Source organism: Lytechinus pictus, chromosome 5 (genome assembly GCF_037042905.1).
Source record: "Lytechinus pictus isolate F3 Inbred chromosome 5, Lp3.0, whole genome shotgun sequence".
Classification (NCBI taxonomy): Eukaryota; Metazoa; Echinodermata; class Echinoidea; order Temnopleuroida; family Toxopneustidae; genus Lytechinus; species Lytechinus pictus.
This window is the reverse complement of record NC_087249.1, coordinates 27,640,804-27,659,201: the sequence shown is the minus strand read 5'-3', so window position 1 is coordinate 27,659,201 and position 18,398 is coordinate 27,640,804. Positions and strand designations below refer to the sequence as shown.

The 18,398-nt window shown below is 37.8% G+C and overlaps 1 protein-coding gene across 3 annotated transcripts in view; it reads left to right on the top strand.

Annotated features, from left to right (window-relative positions):
* Positions 1-17,267, top strand: part of LOC129262186 (deleted in malignant brain tumors 1 protein-like) — a 33,547-nt gene extending 16,280 nt beyond the window's left edge. For all 3 annotated transcript variants that reach the window (XM_064100144.1, XM_064100141.1, XM_064100143.1), the window contains 12 exons: positions 433-762; positions 1,007-1,336; positions 1,939-2,268; positions 3,026-3,352; positions 5,343-5,672; positions 6,511-6,843; positions 7,064-7,375; positions 10,314-10,643; positions 11,477-11,803; positions 12,003-12,323; positions 13,224-13,553; positions 14,030-17,267. In XM_064100144.1, the coding sequence (XP_063956214.1) occupies positions 433-762; positions 1,007-1,336; positions 1,939-2,268; positions 3,026-3,352; positions 5,343-5,672; positions 6,511-6,843; positions 7,064-7,375; positions 10,314-10,643; positions 11,477-11,803; positions 12,003-12,323; positions 13,224-13,553; positions 14,030-14,295 (3,866 nt within the window). In that variant the 3' untranslated portion in view covers positions 14,296-17,267. The remainder of the gene's footprint in view (positions 1-432; positions 763-1,006; positions 1,337-1,938; positions 2,269-3,025; positions 3,353-5,342; positions 5,673-6,510; positions 6,844-7,063; positions 7,376-10,313; positions 10,644-11,476; positions 11,804-12,002; positions 12,324-13,223; positions 13,554-14,029) is intronic.
* The last annotated feature ends 1,131 nt before the right edge of the window (positions 17,268-18,398 follow it).

The window sequence follows — 18,398 nt, the reverse complement described above, 5'->3', positions numbered from 1 at the left end:
GGGGGGGGTGTCATAGAACTGAAAGATAATGCTGAATAATTATTTTCAAATTTAGTATTAGACACGAAAATAACTTTCTTTGGGAAATTAAAACTACTTTTCAAAGCCGGTTTAGCAAAAATGGTGCCTGATGGAAGAGCACCCATTACATGAAGCAGAGGTAGGATTGCTCTCTGGCCGAGTAACGCCTAACGCTTAAAAAGGGACCTTCTGCCTTCTAATCAGGCGCTCGATGAATTTGAATGAAGAAAGGCAATATGTTTCGTTATCCATGGCCCCTTGGAAGATCAGCTCACAATTGAAACGACCCTGTGTAGATAGGAGTTAATATTAATATCATGACATTGCAAAATGGAACGATTCCACTTTGTATCTCTCCGATAACACATTGAATATTTTTTGCGAATGCTGTGTTTCGATCTCTCTCAATAGATGGCTTGAATGGCGAAGTTCGCCTTGTTGATGGTTCCACCCCAAACGAAGGTCGGGTGGAGATCTATCACGACGGTCAATGGGGGACGATTTGCTATGATAGTTGGGATGACCCTGATGCGAGGGTGGTTTGTCGACAACTTGGATTCTCGGGCGACGTTGGTGAGGCCAGGAGTCCCATTACATACGGACATGGATCCGGCCCGATATACCTTGAAGGTGTTAGATGTCAGGGATATGAAGCAAGGTTGGATCTATGCGTCAACAACGGTTGGTACAACGACAATTGCGGACATTCTCAAGATGCAGGAGTTTACTGCCCTACTGATGGTAATTTATCACAAAAATATATTCAGAGTACTGATTATTAGGCATAATCTCACATTATCTGCAGCACGATAATAGAATAACTATATAGATATTTGAATATATATATATTTCAAAATTGTAGATTTCATATATGACTACTCCCAAAAAGTATATTTGCGAGATGAAATCAAGAAAGGGGACCAACACATCTTGCCTTATTTCATTCAAACATGACCGCTGCTTTGATTTTGACATTCTGTTATAGGTGCATCAGAAGGAGATGTTCGCATTGTGGATGGGTACTCTCTTGATCAAGGTCGGGTGGAAATCTACCACAATGGTCAGTGGGGTACAGTCTGTGATGACAATTGGGGCGACAAAGACGCAAGGGTTGTTTGTCGACAACTTGGATTCTTGGGCAACGTTGGTAAGGCCAATGGTCTTGCTAGATATGGACAAGGAACTGGCCCGATATACCTTGATGATGTTTTCTGTGAGGGAAATGAAGCTAGATTGGATGCATGCGTCAGCAATGGTTGGGGTATCAATAACTGCGAACATTCTGAAGATGCTGGTGTTTACTGTGGCGGTGATGGTATGTCCTCATTTTGCTAAAATCTGAAGATGGGGATTCTTTTTTTTTAATCATCAGTCTAAAACAATGCCAAAAATGACAGAGAGCTTTGTATCATGACATTGGGTGAATATTTGGGTTGTGCCCACTTGGTATACAAGTAGATGGTCTTATTCATATCAGAGCAAAGAAAAATATTTCGGAGGAATGCTACTTCGTCAGTTTTTGTTCGTCAAATCTATGTCGAATGATTGTGAAGGAAAAGATTGACACCACCCCAATTGTTAATTGTATGGAAAATTGTAATGAGCCTATGTAGGGCAATGGTAAAGGAAAATGTTAGATTCCAACTTTTATTAGAACTATAAACTGTTAGAGATGTCTATAAAACTCATTCACAATTACTTGGTCACTTAAGTAGGATTGAACAAAAATTTCAGTCAAACTTTCAATCGGGGAATAATGGGGGGGGGGGGGGCTCGGGGTTTAATGTTCAACAAAGTGGTTTCATCCAATTTTCAATGTCTGTCAAATCTTGAATCTCCATGGGAATGTTGTTTATCCGAGGAGTTTACAGACTTATACCTTACTATTGTATCAATTTATTTTTGTTATCTTGAAAGTTGGAGAGGAAGGAGAGATCCGCCTAGTAAACGGTTCCACTCCAAACGATGGGCGGGTTGAGATATTCCACGACGATCAGTGGGGAACAGTCTGTGATGATAGTTGGGATGACGCTGATGCGAGGGTGGTTTGTCGACAACTTGGATACGTAGGTGATGTTGGTGAGGCCAGGAGTCCCATTATATACGGACAAGGATCCGGCCCGATATACCTTGATGATGTTGGATGTGAGGGAGATGAAGCGAGGTTAGATTTATGTGTCAGCAATGGTTGGTACAACAGCAACTGCGGACATTCTGAAGATGCTGGGGTTTACTGCACTGTTGATGGTAAGTGAAAGTATTTGGAAGCGCCCTGGTGTAGTGGTTCAGAAGTACACCCTTCCTAAGAAAAGCTGACTCTTATCTATAGTCAGAGTTGTATGAGTTGGAATTATCCCTCGCTGCCCGCCAGCGTGCTCTGAAAATGCGGAATTTACTGTAGTGTTGATGGCATGCAATGATGTCTTCGAACTTGTTACAAAGAGTGATGTTACAAAATTTCTTACAAGATATACCTTTCAAATATTTTACAATATGGTTGCTAATTCATTGCTGGCACATTTGATTTTTTTTCAAGCAGTGTGTGAAAAATAATGTTATGTGGTCTTTTTCAGAAAAATAATCTAACGATATAAATATTACTTAGCAGAAATTCCTCTCGAACATTGTTTTGCTCGTAAAAAAAGATAGAAAATTAGCATCTGGATAAAGTTCAACCAATGCTAGTTAGCCTTGGTGACGAATCGATGTTGGTAAAATCAGGAATGTAGGGAGAAAGGGGGGGGGGCATGCGTACTTACAAGGATCTGGCCCGTTATACCTTGATGATATTACTTTTTGTTAGGATATGTGTTCATATTATTTCATTGTAACTGTAACCGGAAAAATATTTCATTTATGATTGTTTTCCAAACACTATGTGCTGAGACTTTTAAAATTTGTCTGTACTATGAATATTGTTGCTGTTAGATTTTTTTTATTCATTGACCAAATGCTGCAGAACATGGAATGACTTTTTCCGACTCTAATTTATTCACCTTGATAGGCGCAAATGACGGAAACATTCGTCTTGTTAACGGCCCCACCATGAACGAAGGTCGGGTTGAGATCTACTACAACGGGCAGTGGGGGACGGTCTGTGATGATAGTTGGGATAACTCTGATGCAAGGGTAGTTTGTCGACAACTTGGATACTCAGGTGACGCTGTAGCCAGAAGTCGTGCTACTTACGGAGAAGGAACTGGCCCGATATACCTTGACGATGTTCTCTGTGGGGGAGGTGAAGCTAGGTTAGATGAATGCGATAACAGCGGTTGGGGTATCCATAACTGCGGACATTCTGAAGATGCTGGAGTTTACTGCAGTAATGATGGTCAGTCTTAACATTATGATATTATACAACCCCCCCCCCCCGCTAATTTATTAGGTGCGTGTTGTAGCGGTGTATTGCATTTGAGGGTATTGCAGTATTCGAAAGCACGAAGCGCTTGCGCCGAGTGCTTTTGCATGTTATTGCAAGTACCTGAGATACCTGTATCGTCGACAATACCATTGATAAAAAAATGAATTATTTGTTTATAAAACAGATCGGCGGTGTAAATTTGTAGTGGAAAGGTTGTTCAATTTCCTCAAAAATTTTCAGGGATCGCACAGATGGATCCTAGGTCACAACCTTTCAGGGCCCCGTCTTACAAAGATTTACGATTGGTCCTGTCAATCGTAACTATGGACGGCTAGCAACGTCAACATCTATTATTATGCATGTTCAAAATATTTTCTAACTATGATGTATATTCATGCATTCATTGTATTCTTGAAAATCACTGCGCTTCTCTTTGCATACAGAGGATACTGTGCAAGTTTTTCGTAAAAAAATTACGACATTGATGGATTTCCATAGAGTTACGATTGATCGGATCAGTATGTACCGTTCATGGAAGTTAGAACTACTATTTTGGAACCTTTGAAGATGATTCTATTTCCATCTGCTTCAGAAAGTTAACTTCTAATGTTCCAGAACTGTTCTATTCTTGCTGGACATTGTTGCTTATTTTCTGGCCAACCATTTCTGATGGTGACTAGCAACTTATGAAGCTCTCCATCTTTTTTGGTCTCTTCAACATTTTGTCTTTTGTTTGATGTTACTGGCATTGTTTGTACAATCATATCTACATAGACTGATATCTTTTCCAGTTTCAACATTCAATTCTGCTTTTGGATCTACCGCTCGTGACAGTGTATCAGCAGTGAACATGTACTTTCCAGGTGTAAATTACACTTTGAGGTCATATCTCTGTACTCTGATCAGTAATCTTTGAATGCGTAGAGGACAATCAGCCAATGACTTGACAAACAATGGGATAAGTGACTTATGACCTGTTTCAACTTCTTTCATTTTACCAGAGATATATTGATGAAATTTTTCACATCCGTACGTGATGGCTAAGTATTCCTTTTCTATCTGAGCGTAACGTGTTTCTGCATCAGTCGCTCTAGATGCGTAAGCTACTGGATGCCAATTTTGTTCATGTTGCTGTAGGAGAACTGCATTTTTTGAAGCGTCAGCTGATACCTTTGTGGGTTTTGTGCAATCATAGAAATGCAGCACTGGTTGAATCATGAGAGCTTCTTTCAGCTCATTATTGACTCTCAAATTGACTTTCCACTCTTCCTTTGATTCATGTTCCTGTGAATCAACTGAACATGAATCAAGGAAGAGTGGAAAGTCAATTTGAGAGTCAATAATGAGCCAGTTGAGTTCAAGATAGATACTGGAGCTCAAGCTAATATTCTCCCTGAAAAAAATCTATAACAAAATGAAACCTAGACCAAAACTACAAAAAGCTAAAGTGAAGCTAACAGGTTACTATGAGACTAACATTCCATTCAGAGGTTGTTGTTATGTCCAAAGGGAGTACAAAAGGAATTAAACAGTGTTCAATGTTTGATCATTCCTGGAAATCGCCAACCTTTGCTAGGTCTCAGGACGACTGACACCATATTTCAAACTTAGGTTGGAGCGGGGTTGGAGGCAAATAACAGACCAGTAGTCAGTTCTTTATAACACTATTTACAGACGTATATTAGGTTAGCTGCAACAACATTCCTCCGACCATCTTGGTATAAAAGAGTGCTTCTTGATGGAAGTAGTCACGTGTAATCATATAGTATAGTCTACGCTTGCAGACCTTAATCAGTTATCACCACAGTTTTGGGTTTAAAGTTAAACAAAATCGATTGATCCCATCTTCAATATCGGTCAAATATTGAACATTAAAGATGATGTTGGTTGTTTATTCCAGGATTATAAAGACTTATACCTTTAAACTATTTTTTATAGTATCATGTTTTTTGTTTGACAGTTGGAAATGAAGGAGAAATCCGTCTCGTTAACGGTTCCACACCAAACGAAGGTCGGGTTGAGATCTTCCACGACGCTCATTGGGGTACAGTCTGTGATGACGATTGGGACGACAATGATGCGATGGTTGTTTGTCGACAACTTGGATTTTTGGGCGACGTTGGTCGGGCCAATGGTCTTGCTAGATATGGACAAGGAACCGGTCCGATATACCTTGACGATGTTCTCTGTGAGGGAAATGAAGCTAGGCTAGATGAATGTGGTAGCAACGGTTGGTACATCAGCAACTGCGAACACTCTGAAGATGCCGGGGTTTATTGCCCTACTGATGGTGAGTATAAGTATTTGGAATCGTTCTGATGAAATATTTCCAAAGAATACCCTTCCTGTCCCTTGACTTATTGTCCAAAAATGGTGTGCAGAATTAAGCTTAGCTGGAATCATCCTTTCCCACCAAAGACGCTGAAGTTTACTGCAATATTGATGGTATGCAATGGAATGTATCCACACTTGTTGCTAAGAGAAAAACAAATACTACAATGCCTATCTTCCAATATTTTATAAAGCGGCTCTTATTACGTCTCTGGAACATTTGACCTTTTTTCATGTACAAAAATAATACTTTCCTGTTTTTTAAAAGAAAAATAATGTGATAGCTTAAAATATAACTTTAAGAAATTCCCCTGGAACATTATTTTCTTCGTCAAAAATAAAAGGGAAATTAGCATTATGTATGGATCAAGCTAAACCAAAACCAGGTTTAGAACGACCATATCGGCTAGTCTTTACTGTTTGCTACAGTAGTTTGGATGACTCTGTAGCGAGGGTACTTATAAAGTGTCTTGCCCAAAATACCTCGGATGATTTTTTCAGGATCTGAGCATTAGCTGCGATTAGTCTGAAGATGCATAAATATCCTACGGTATTGGTCATGCGTCCTGATTGATAACACTTTGCTAAAAACCCTTGTCAGATAAATATATATTATGTTACGGTACATGAATCCGGAACAAATATTTCATCTGATTTTTTTTCCAAACATTTGCTGACAGCTTTATACCTATTCTACAATCAGAAAATTGCAGGAAGATGTCAAACATTAATTCAGTTAATGCCGAAAATGGAATGATTTATACACTCTCTGTTTATAATTTATTTCCCCTTGTAAGTTGCAAATGAGCCTGGAGACATTCGTCTTGTCAACGGCCCTACCATGAACGAAGGTAGGGTTGAGATCTACTACAACGGTCAGTGGGGTACAGTCTGTGATGACCGTTGGGATGACCTTGACGCGAGAGTAGTCTGTCGACAACTTGGATACTCGGTTGACGCTGTGGCCAGTGGCCGTGCTACTTACGGACAAGGAACTGGCCCGATATACCTTAACGATATTAACTGTGACGGAAATGAAGCTAGATTAGATGCATGCGACAGCAACGCTTTGGGTGTCGATGATTACTGCGGTCATGCTGAGGATGCTGGAGTCTACTGCCATGTCATTCGTGAGTAATAATATAATATATTTAAACTGAACTGTTGTAGACTTTGTTTCTTTTTGACTAATTCTACGGTCAGTTTTTAAAAGGCCAATGCGTTTTGGCTCATTTGATTTATTTCTTTAAAAGGGTATGATAGTTTTTTTATTCAACAGAATGATTGTTATAGGTTGATAGCATTGTAAATTGAATAGTGAATCTTTATTTCTCTGAATCATGTTAATAGGTGACGAAGACATTCGACTTGTTAACGGTTCCACCGTAAACCAAGGTCGGGTTGAGATCTTCTATAAAGGTGTGTGGGGAACAGTATGCGATGACGAGTGGGATGACACCGATGCAAGTGTAGTTTGTCGTCAGCTTGGATACACTTCTGGTACAGCCTTGGGTGGTGGTAGATACCTACAAGGATCTGGTCCAATATACCTTGACGATGTTGCATGTGATGGAAGGGAAGACAGATTAAGTTTGTGCATCAGCAACGGTTGGGGTAACCACAACTGCGGACATTCTGAAGATGCTGGAGTTTACTGCTATGGTGAGTTAGGTGCCATCGTTATTTGATTTGTTCCTTCTTGTATAATGGAGTGATGCGGCAGTGATATCACATAACATTCATTCAACTTAAAATATCTTCACTCATCTCAGAAATATCCGCAATTCTTCATAGAAAATACCCTTTCTATTGAAGTGTTCTTTAAGGCCACAGCACACTTTACGACTGATCCACAATCCAATTTCGGAACTAATTGCATTTTGCTCATTTACTGAAAATGTGAATGAAAGTATCTTTTTTTAATTTTAGACCCATATTAACCTAAAGAATACTAAGATAACCATTTTATATGATTGCAAGCCTTTATGAGGCGAAATTAGTTTCAAATCATAGCCAATCATACGATTGCTATGACGTCATTACGACTATAGATTTAATTCGCTTTAATTCTATTGAGGATTTTAGCATTGTCACAGATTTGAATAAAGATATTCATACGATGATTTAGAACATTACTTAGTAAGATATTCCATGTCTCAATATTAGCATTAAATTCTAGTACGTTTTATTCCAATATCGGGTTCAATGCAGACCAATCATAAGGTGTGCGGTGGCCTCAAGATGAGTTTATGCAAATCACGGATTTTCGACCGTAAGGGATAACCGTAACAAAGGGGCCCAACCACACATATATATATATATATATTCACCCGACAAAGGAAATTATAATTGGTATAGTGTCGAAAATCTGTCTATCTGACGGTCAGTCGGATCGGGGTCGCCCTAGCCACTAACCCGTTTCTGTGGTCTAGTGGTTAAGGCACCGGCGTTCAAAGCTGGGGGCCCGGGTTCGATTCCCGGCAGAGACATTTTTTCGGCATCACCAATTTTTCCAAAGGGTAGATAGCTCTGGGGAACCTTGATTTAAGCTACGCCTACCATTGTTCTCTTCATCCAGTTCTTTACAATATATATATATATATATATATATATATATATATATATATATATATATATATATATACATGTATATATATATATATATACAGTGCGTCCCAGAAAAAACGAAACCGAGATTTAGCGATGATTTGTCATAACTTAATCACAAATACAATAGACAAATGACCTACCATTGTAAAGCTTATAATCTCCTCTTTCATCTGATATTACTTAGATTATTTCTCATCCACGCATGAGTGAGCAAAAACAATATGAAGAGGGGATACCAAGAAGTCACTTGGCGGGCTGTATCTGGGTTTCTAAAAGAAAACCACATTTAAAAAAAGTTAAATATCTGTTCTTTAATTTGATACCTCAATTAAAGAAATTGGTCTAGATATAACAAAGTTCTGGTTATTTGAAATAAGGCTTGAATTTCAATAATTTCATAAAATTAAAAGGTTTTACAGGCTAGCGTTCAAACTCACTCGACGCTCCGTTTTGTTGACGATCAGCCATGCATTAAGTCTTTTGTTAACCGTGCGATAGCTTCTGTGGGAAACCGGTCATGCCGGTGAAGACACGTTTATTTAATGAAATTATGGAAATACGAGCATTTTTTCGAGGGAACATAACTTTTTTACTTCTTGATCATTTTCTGGGATTAAGGTATCAAATAAAAGAGCAGATATTGAACTTTTTAGGCATGTGATTTTCTTTTTGAAATTCAGATACCCCCGCCAAATGTGTTTTTGGTATCCTTTCTTCAAATTGTTTTTGCTAACTCATGCGTGAATAAGAAATAATAATAAGTCATATCAGATGAAAGAAAAGATTCTAAGCTTTACATTGGTAGGTCATTTGTCTATTGAATTTATGATTAAGTTATGATAAATCATCGCTAAGTCTCGGTTTCGTTTTTTCTGGGACGCACTGTATATATATGTGTGTGAGGGTGTGTGTATATATATATATATATATATATAAATGTGTAAAGTTATACATGTACAACAGCTTTGGCAACTCTTTTATTTAAATATTGTAAAGAAATGGATGAAGAGAACAATGGTAGGCGTAGCTTAAATCAAGGTTCCCCAGAGCTATCTACCCTTTTGGAAAATTGGTGATACCGAAAAAATGTCTCTGCCGGGAATCGAACCCGGGCCTCCAGCTTTGAACGCCGGTGCCTTAACCACTGGACCACAGAGACGGGTTAGTGGCTAGGGCGACCCCGATCCGACTGACCGTCAGCTTTGGCAACTCTTTTATTTAAATATTGTAAATAAAAGAGTTGCCAAAGCTGTTGTACATGTATAACTTTACACATTTGTATACTTTCTCCCATACGTGTACTGTATCAAAGCAATAGCTTTGATCCAGCTGAAGCATGGCGGCTTGTCATTGTACGAAACCCACCTTCACCCGACAAAGGAAATTATAATTGGTATAGTCATTGTCGAAAATCTGTCTATCTGACGGTCAGTCGGATCGGGGTCGCCCTAGCCACTAACCCGTCTCTGTGGTCTAGTGGTTAAGGCACCGGCGTTCAAAGCTGGAGGCCCGGGTTCGATTCCCGGCAGAGACATTTTTTCGGCATCACCAATTTTCCAAAAGGGTAGATAGCTCTGGGGAAGCTTGATTTAAGCTACGCCTACCATTGTTCTCTTCATCCATTTCTTTACAATATATATATATATATATATATATATATATTGTGGATTTTCGTCTGAAAGATAGTATTGGAATTTTACCTTATTCAAGTGTACCAAAAAGAAAAATACACAATGTGAGCTTTGTTAAGAGTAACAGAAAATTATTTATTCGAATGGGCATGTATTCTAAGACCTCGTAATTAAAGTGTTGCATCTACGGTAGGGGACCAGGGCCGATTTGACTTGATGTTGTCTGCATTTTTTATGTTTTTAAGGAAACCATCTGATATAACCCTGTATGATCCCATACTTAACCTTAATCTTAGGCCAGTCTTATTGGACCTCTAAATATAGATCAGTCGTCGAGTTTTGCATTTAAATTGATGTAGATGAAAATGAAGGAGACGTTCGCATTATGGATGGAGACATGCCTGATGAAGGTCGGGTTGAGATCTACCACAATGGCCAGTGGGGTACAGTTTGTGATGACAGCTGGGATGACCTTGACGCGAGAGTAGTCTGCCGACAACTTGGATACTCAGGCGATGTTGGCGAGGCCAGGATAGAGAGTCCGTACGGAGAAGGATATGGACCGATACATGTTGATTACGTCAGCTGCGCTGGATCTGAATCCAGGCTGGTCAATTGTAATAATGGTGGATGGGGTAATAACAACTGCGGGCATTCTGAAGATGCAGGGGTTTACTGCGGCATTGATGGTACGTCCTTCTCGATTCCAACAAATTTAAACCTTTAATGATTCTATTCGGTTTCACAGATTCCTTTTGTAAACGTCCACCCAGATCATGAGTTGACAGTAAAATTATGGGTAAACTTCCTATTATACATTGAACAGCATTCATATCTTTTAATGGCGATAATTGATCAAGGTCTCGAAAATATTTGATACTTTCAAGATAAGAACACATTTAAGATCCCAACCAAATAGAATGTCGGTTTCTTTATCATGTTCAGGAGAATGGTACTTCGGTCAAAGATATTGATTTCGTCATGTGAGCTAACGATCATGTTGGTTTTCTTTTGAAGGTATAAAGGAAACTCGAATATTAAGTCATATAGCAAGTATGCTAAAGGGAAAATTTCAGGAAAGCCTGTAGCAATCAATAATAATGATAAGCTGTTCAGTATATTAGCATTGTGTCTATGCTTCTACTGTTTCCTTCAATGACTTTCAGAATGCATCTGCTCTTTTACCCCGAGTGCCGTTTCATAAAGCTGTTCGTAAGTTAAGAGCGACTTTAAGAACGACTGGGGAACCATTCTTACGCGCTAAACCATTGCCGCCAATGAACATTTTGGTGTATACCACTTAACACAAGAAAGGATCACCAGTCGTTCTTAAAGTCGCTCTTAACTTACGAACAGCTTTATGAAACACCCACCTGCAATGTAAAAAAGTTGTCTTTGTGTTTTTGTATATCCAATGACATCTCATTGACCTAACATATACCTGTATATATATATTTTATTGTAGCTCTCTTTTTCGTGTATAACAACGTGTCAATCTCTCAATTACACATTATATTTAAAGTTGGAAATGACGGTGATATTCGCCTTCTTAACGGATCCACTGCAAACCAAGGCCGGGTTGAGATCTACTATAATGGTCAGTGGGGAACGGTTTGTGATGACGAGTGGGACGATACTGATGCAAGTGTAGTTTGTCGTCAGCTTGGTTACATTTTTTCTGGAACAGCCTGGGATGGTGGTAAATACCCACACGGATCAGGTCCAATATACCTTGATGATGTTGCCTGTGAGGGGAATGAAGACAGATTGAATTTGTGCATCAGTAACGGTTGGCTCAACCACAACTGTGGACATTCTGAAGATGCTGGAGTGTACTGCAATATTGGTGGTAGGTATTGATTAAGCAAGTCTCCAAAACTGTTGCAGGTATTTTTGAGAATGTCCCTAGAGAGGACCTATTCAACTATTCTACCTTTTGATAAAATAAAAATACCATCGCCACTTTAGCCCTTTCGGGTATTGAAAGACCATATAAATTCAATATTCAATACTTGATTGTATTTTCTTTTTACTCTCGATCTCAATAGATGGTAAAGAGGGAGAGATTCGCCTTGCCGATGGTCCCACTCCAAACCAAGGTCGGATTGAGATCTTCCATGGCGGCGAGTGGGGTACAATCTGTGATGATAGTTGGAATGTTAATAATGCAATGGTAGTTTGTCGACAACTGGGATACCAAGGCGATGTCGGCACATCTGTGATTGGGGGTACATACGGACCAGGATCTGGCCCAATACTCGATGTCGATAATTGCGAGGGATCTGAGTCTAAGTTGATTGATTGCATTATTGAGGGATGGATAAGTCAAAACTGTGGACATTCCAGAGACGCTGGGGTATCCTGTGAAAGTAAGTGGTCCACTTCCGTTACCCCAGGAGAAGAATTAACTAGGGACGGTGCTATTGCGATACTATTAGAAATTTAAGGAGATGTTAAGTTAGGGTTTGGGTCATTATATCCTTTTACTTTTGTTTTTCTTTCGAAATGATGAATTTCAAGTTGTGATCATGCTATTGTAAGGAATCGTTACCTAGAATGTTCTAAATTTTTAAGGCTTGATGTGTTGCTGGTTTTCGAAGTGTAGATCAAAGCTTGAAAAACATAATTCAAACAACTCCGGATGGATCAGAAATCTGAGGCCGATATATTATCGTATGTTTGGCATCAAATGGAGAGTCCGGGGTTCGATCCCCGGTCGCTGCACATATGCCAGTGAGCAAGGCATTTAATCTACAATGCTCTTTTATCCTGCTTTCAAATAAATGGAAATGCTATATGCATTATTGGTAACTAGGTGTGCACTTGTTAAAAAAAAAGAATCTTCTTGTTTCTGCCGCTTTTTGTTTGTTTCCAGAATTATTCATCGGTTGTTTTTATATACAAACGATTGTTTGACTTGTATGACTGTGTATCAGAAATTATGGATGGGGTGCACAATGTGCTTATGTAAGTTTGTGTGATTGTTGAAATTCCTAATGAACTAATAAAACTATAAACTAAAAATACCAACAGAATCCACCCATTTATCTCACGCTTTCATTAGACGGATCCTGTTAACAAAATATAAAAATCAGTTCCATTCTTTCAGCTTTGAGATCTTGAGCATTGCAAATTACAGAACCAGATTGGATCGGAGGGGGAGAGGATTATAAATAATTGTTTTTTTCTTTTAAAAACTGGCTATATATGTTCTGTTAACAGTTTCATCAATATGCAATGTTGAATTTCTTTCTGTTCATCTTTTACAGCAATCAGTGCAAACGATGGAGATATTCGCCTTGTAAATGGTTCGACTGAAAACGAAGGTCGGGTTGAGATCTTCCACAATGGTCTATGGGGGACAATCTGCGATGACAGTTGGGATGACGCTGATGCGAGGGTAGTTTGTCGACAACTTGGATACATGGGCGATGTTGGTGGGGCCAGAGGTCGTAGCACATATGGACAAGGATCTGACCCGATATACCTCGATGATGTCGGCTGTTCAGGATCTGAGTCTAGATTGACTGATTGTAGTAATGACGGATGGGGTAGCCATAACTGCGGACATTCTGAAGATGCTGGAGTGTACTGTTATGGTGAGTTAGATGAAATAATATGAGAAAAAAAACGTGCCATCATTTCATGATTTGCCCTTTATTATTCATAAGTGATGTATAATTTATATCTGGTGTATAGAGACAATTTATTTGTTTTATTCATTGATTACTTATTCTTCTCCTTGCCAAAAATTATATAATAGTTTATGTTCAAACTTTTGTATTAATACGAAATAATTCACATTGGCAATTCTATCAAAATAATCAAAACGTCTTTGTACGCCCAGTCCCGCTTTTTATTCTTCATTCTTATTTCACTTACTTCATGAACTGCCAAGGCTATGATAATTCTAGAGCACTAACGACTTTCATCTGACATAGAAAATACAACTCTGAATCCCGTTTACTTTAAACATCACGCAAATTGTAATTTCATTAATTCATCTTCAACCTATTTTCATAGAAAAAAACCCCCAACAACCTAAGAATCACTGATTGCTGCTTTGGTTTTGCAGTTCCTTCGACCATGGACCCTATGGTCCATGCTTCGACGAAGCCACATTATACTGCATCTTCAAGTGTCGTGGGTGTCTTGACATCCGTAGGTGTGTGCCTGTTCTTGCTGACACTGCTTGCCATCGGAGCCGTGTGTTGGACCTGTAGGCAATCAAAGAGTCAGTTTTCATTCAGAACTCTGGAACACGATTCACCTCTGGAACAGGACTCAGAGATTGCTTTAGATAGGTTGAGTGATCAACAACCTGCTGAAAACAGCATCTAGTTTAACTGCAATCTTCCATGACGAAATCAAATTCTGCCATTGTTGATTTGACCAACATTCTATGCTCACCAAATAAGACTGATGGACACCACGCTCCTAGAGGTTAACATTCTACCGTTTTGAGTCCGTCAGGGAATATACTTTACCTTCCTGGCTGGGTATTAAAGGGGGGTATGTTAGAGCTTCAGCGTCAATTATTCAGTTTTCTAAAACATTATACATTGCAAAAATCCTTGACCCCAATGGAAGAAGAAGACGACGAAGAATAAGAAAAGGAGGAGGGACACGTTACCTGGACCTTACCATCAAGGACCGCAAAATATTAGAAAAATTTTGTAATCATGTGAAAAACCAAAAACGCTATAATTGAGAGGTTGTGATTTCAAGGTTACGGAGATAAGCCACTGCCCACCCAATTGCGTATCTTGGTGGCTATGTATCCATGCAATAAGTTTGGTTTAGAAAATAGAATAACACTGGGGCCCCAAAAGATGTTCTAATACATAGCGTCGCAATGCATTATTCTTATTACAACCTCCTGAACGCCACTTTAAAACTGTTAACGCTGCAACTAGATCAGCTGACCAGGTTTTCCCGTACGTATGATTCCTGATGGAATGAAGCCCATGCCAGTAATGTAATTACTGATTCTTTCATCATTTAATCCGGTCTATTCCATTTTCTTGCCTGTTGTCACTCGTTTTCATCATGAACTCATGATTAAATAACGCAATTAATACATACTTTTATGAATGTAAACAAATGAAAAGACTTGTACATAATAGCTTGACGTGATAATGAAACAATAGCATTTCTAATTTAAAAAAAAAAACGGTTTGAATTTACGATGATATTCAGCTTGCCCATACGTTTTGCTTAAACATAAATAGAATACTAGTATTGTAACATGGTATGATTGTTCCTTTTTTGTGTGAAAATTTCCTGTTCTTCTACTTCTCCAACTGTGAAGTCTTATCACAACAACATGTTGTGGAAGCGCCCTGGTGTAGCGGTTCTGACTCTCGCCTTGTAATCAGAGGGTCGTGTGTTCGAATCCCACTATGGCCTAGCGTCCTTTGGCAAGGCGTCAATCCACAATTTGCCACTCTCCACACAGGTGTTAAATGGGTACCGGTAGGATGCGAAAGGCTATGTAGTATGCCTAGCAATTGAGTCTTGGAACTCTTTGTTGGAATGCTTCCCAGGGAGTGGAGAAGGTGCATACATTGTATGCGGGCATGCAAGGATCCGATGACCGGGGTAATAATATATCTGTAAAGCGGTTAGAGACGTCGTTCCGATGCGTTAAGCGCTATATAAATGCGGTTTATTATTATTATAATTATGTTCATTGGTGACATATATATCTTTATATAATTTGAAACTACTGTAGAAGTGAGTTAAAATATACACATGATCGAGGAATGATATATGCACGTTGATGTTTATATAACTATAATGTTTGTAATTTCATTTCAAATTTACAGTGAAACCGGTTTCTAAATGGTTTTTATGAGTGCCTTCTCTATTTGTGTTTTGCAATGATTATTCTGAAAAGATTTTAATTGTACAGTGCATTCATTAAAGGGGGTACTCCGGGCTGAAAATAATTATTTCTAAATAAACTGAGTAAAATTCATCAAGCAAAACGCTAAATATTTCATCCAAATCTGAAGACAAACAACAAAAATTGCATCGCGTTGATGAGTTGTTAAAAGTGTTGACATTGAATTAATGAAAATGCATTTGCAGTAAAAAAAAAAAAAAGTTATTGAAAGTTAAAATTTAGCAATATTTTGTAAAACCAGTTATATTCACGTCATCATGAATTCTCAGTAAATGGGCCGATCATGTCATATCAGTGTTTTCTTTGTCTGATATTACATTATTGGAGTACCCCTTTATGTATGTTCTATCACAAAAATGTATTAATTATAACACGAAATTATATCGTACAACTATATTTTCCTTTCTAATTGGCTAGTAACTGTATGCAAAGATAAAAGTCATTTAACATGATTTAGTTGTTAGCTCGTTTGCGTGTTACTAAGAATTGTTTCGCTGTTGATATATTCTGAATGCTTAAATGCAATACGTGTAAATAAATGATAATCTTTACATCCTTTCAAATAAAACAAAGAGACACAGATATATATTAGTTCATTTTTATATCTGTACCAATTTAAACTAAAAAAAATGAATTTATAAAGAATGAATAAGCAGTATGTAGCAGCAATGCTTTTCATGATGATGAAAATAATTTTGACGCTAATTCTTAATAATTTATCACGGTTATCATTACAGTAATAATTTTATTTGGTTTTAATTCATTTTCGGAGAATGTGAATACTCCTCCATTTTTATTGATTCTTATTCTTCTTTGAGAACATGAAATGAAATCAGTTTCTTTACTAAGTAGTGGCGAAATCAGAAAACTAACTTTATCAAAGTAATTTAAAAACCTGTTTGTACTTTCATGGATTAGAAATCAACTCTGTACTTCTTTATATATATATATAGTGAAGGAACATTTAAGTGATATTTTGTTCATTGTTATTTCCTTAGTATACAGAGGAGATGGTATCCAATCTTTTAGGAGTCGAATCTATTTTGTAAAGATTCGACTTTCAAAATCGGAAAAATACATTGCATGCTAGTTGTCATGTCTTTTCAATATTTGTTTTTCTAAGGCATCATCTACCGTTCATTTCAAACTTACAAATATAGTCTTTTATACATTCACAGATCACACCAAACAGTGATTATAGATATTCAATAATAATTTTGATATAACCACGAAGCTGAAAAGGGTTTTAGTCTTTCAACGATGTTCATCATGTTCTTTTCATTGCTGCATAATTAATTTGTTCACATACATGTATGGTATTTATAGCCATGAATAAAATATATATATTATATTTCTTGTTATTGTAATAAATAGAACATTTCTAGAAATTTGTGTACGGATTTTATGAGGATATGTTGTGTTTTTATTTACGTATGTCCTTCGAATATTCAACTGACAAATGACTCCAAAATAAGAACGAACCTCTCAAGAAACCCTTTTTGAGCTACCATATGATGTTTTTGAAAATGCACACCCACACAAACACAGACACCCTCTCCATTCTCGCTTTTAACCCCTCTATCTCTCTTTATTGCCAAAGTAAGCATTAACTTTTTACCTACTTCTTCCGGTAATCCAAACATATCTCATCCCAGCACACAAAATAACACTCACCCTCACATTCACACAAACACACAAAATCAACGCCATGTAATATATATGTGTGAGAAATGTGAGTTTCCAAAGCTGTTGTACATGTATAATTTGTCCCATACATGTACTGCATCTAAGCAATAACTGATCCAGCATACTGCCAATCTTTCATGACGAAACATAACATTGTTATTTCTCATTTATAAACGAAAAAAAGAATCGATATTCACAATCAAAGTGTTGATAACGGGTTCGCTTATCATAAAAAAAGAGGATCGCTGGTCATAATGTGAAAAAGGGCAGGTTGTATGGTGAGCTTCATTATGAATAGTTATACTTCATGATTTAAACCCCTAAAATCCAATATGAATGGGGACCTTCGTGAACCTTGTGCATAATCCGTTGCCCATATCGTCAATATAGACAATAATGTTATAATATAGCTTCCAAACTTTTTCTGTAATCTGATTCGTGATGCTCTTCGTCGATTATGGATAGTATCCTACTTCCAGTCCTCTGGTATTATGTAAAGGGATGCTAATGAATAATGATCCTCTTGAACAGTGAGCCCTTCTATTATGATTAGCTGCATGATATACATTCTATTATAATACAAATATGAATGAAAAAGGAAACGATAATTGAATTGAATTGAAGGTTATATTCATTGAAGGTTTAGTCAGTATTCCACTCGTTTATCTTAATAATATGCATTTTAATGCTCACTCTTGTCATTTTTTTGGCCCCGGCCATTGCCATTGTACATAATACTCATTGGGCCAGTGGCGGCTATTTTAGATATCAAAATACAGCAATGTTCCCATATATGACATAACAAATGATATATCTCATTAGTAACGATGATTTGCATATATTACTTCGT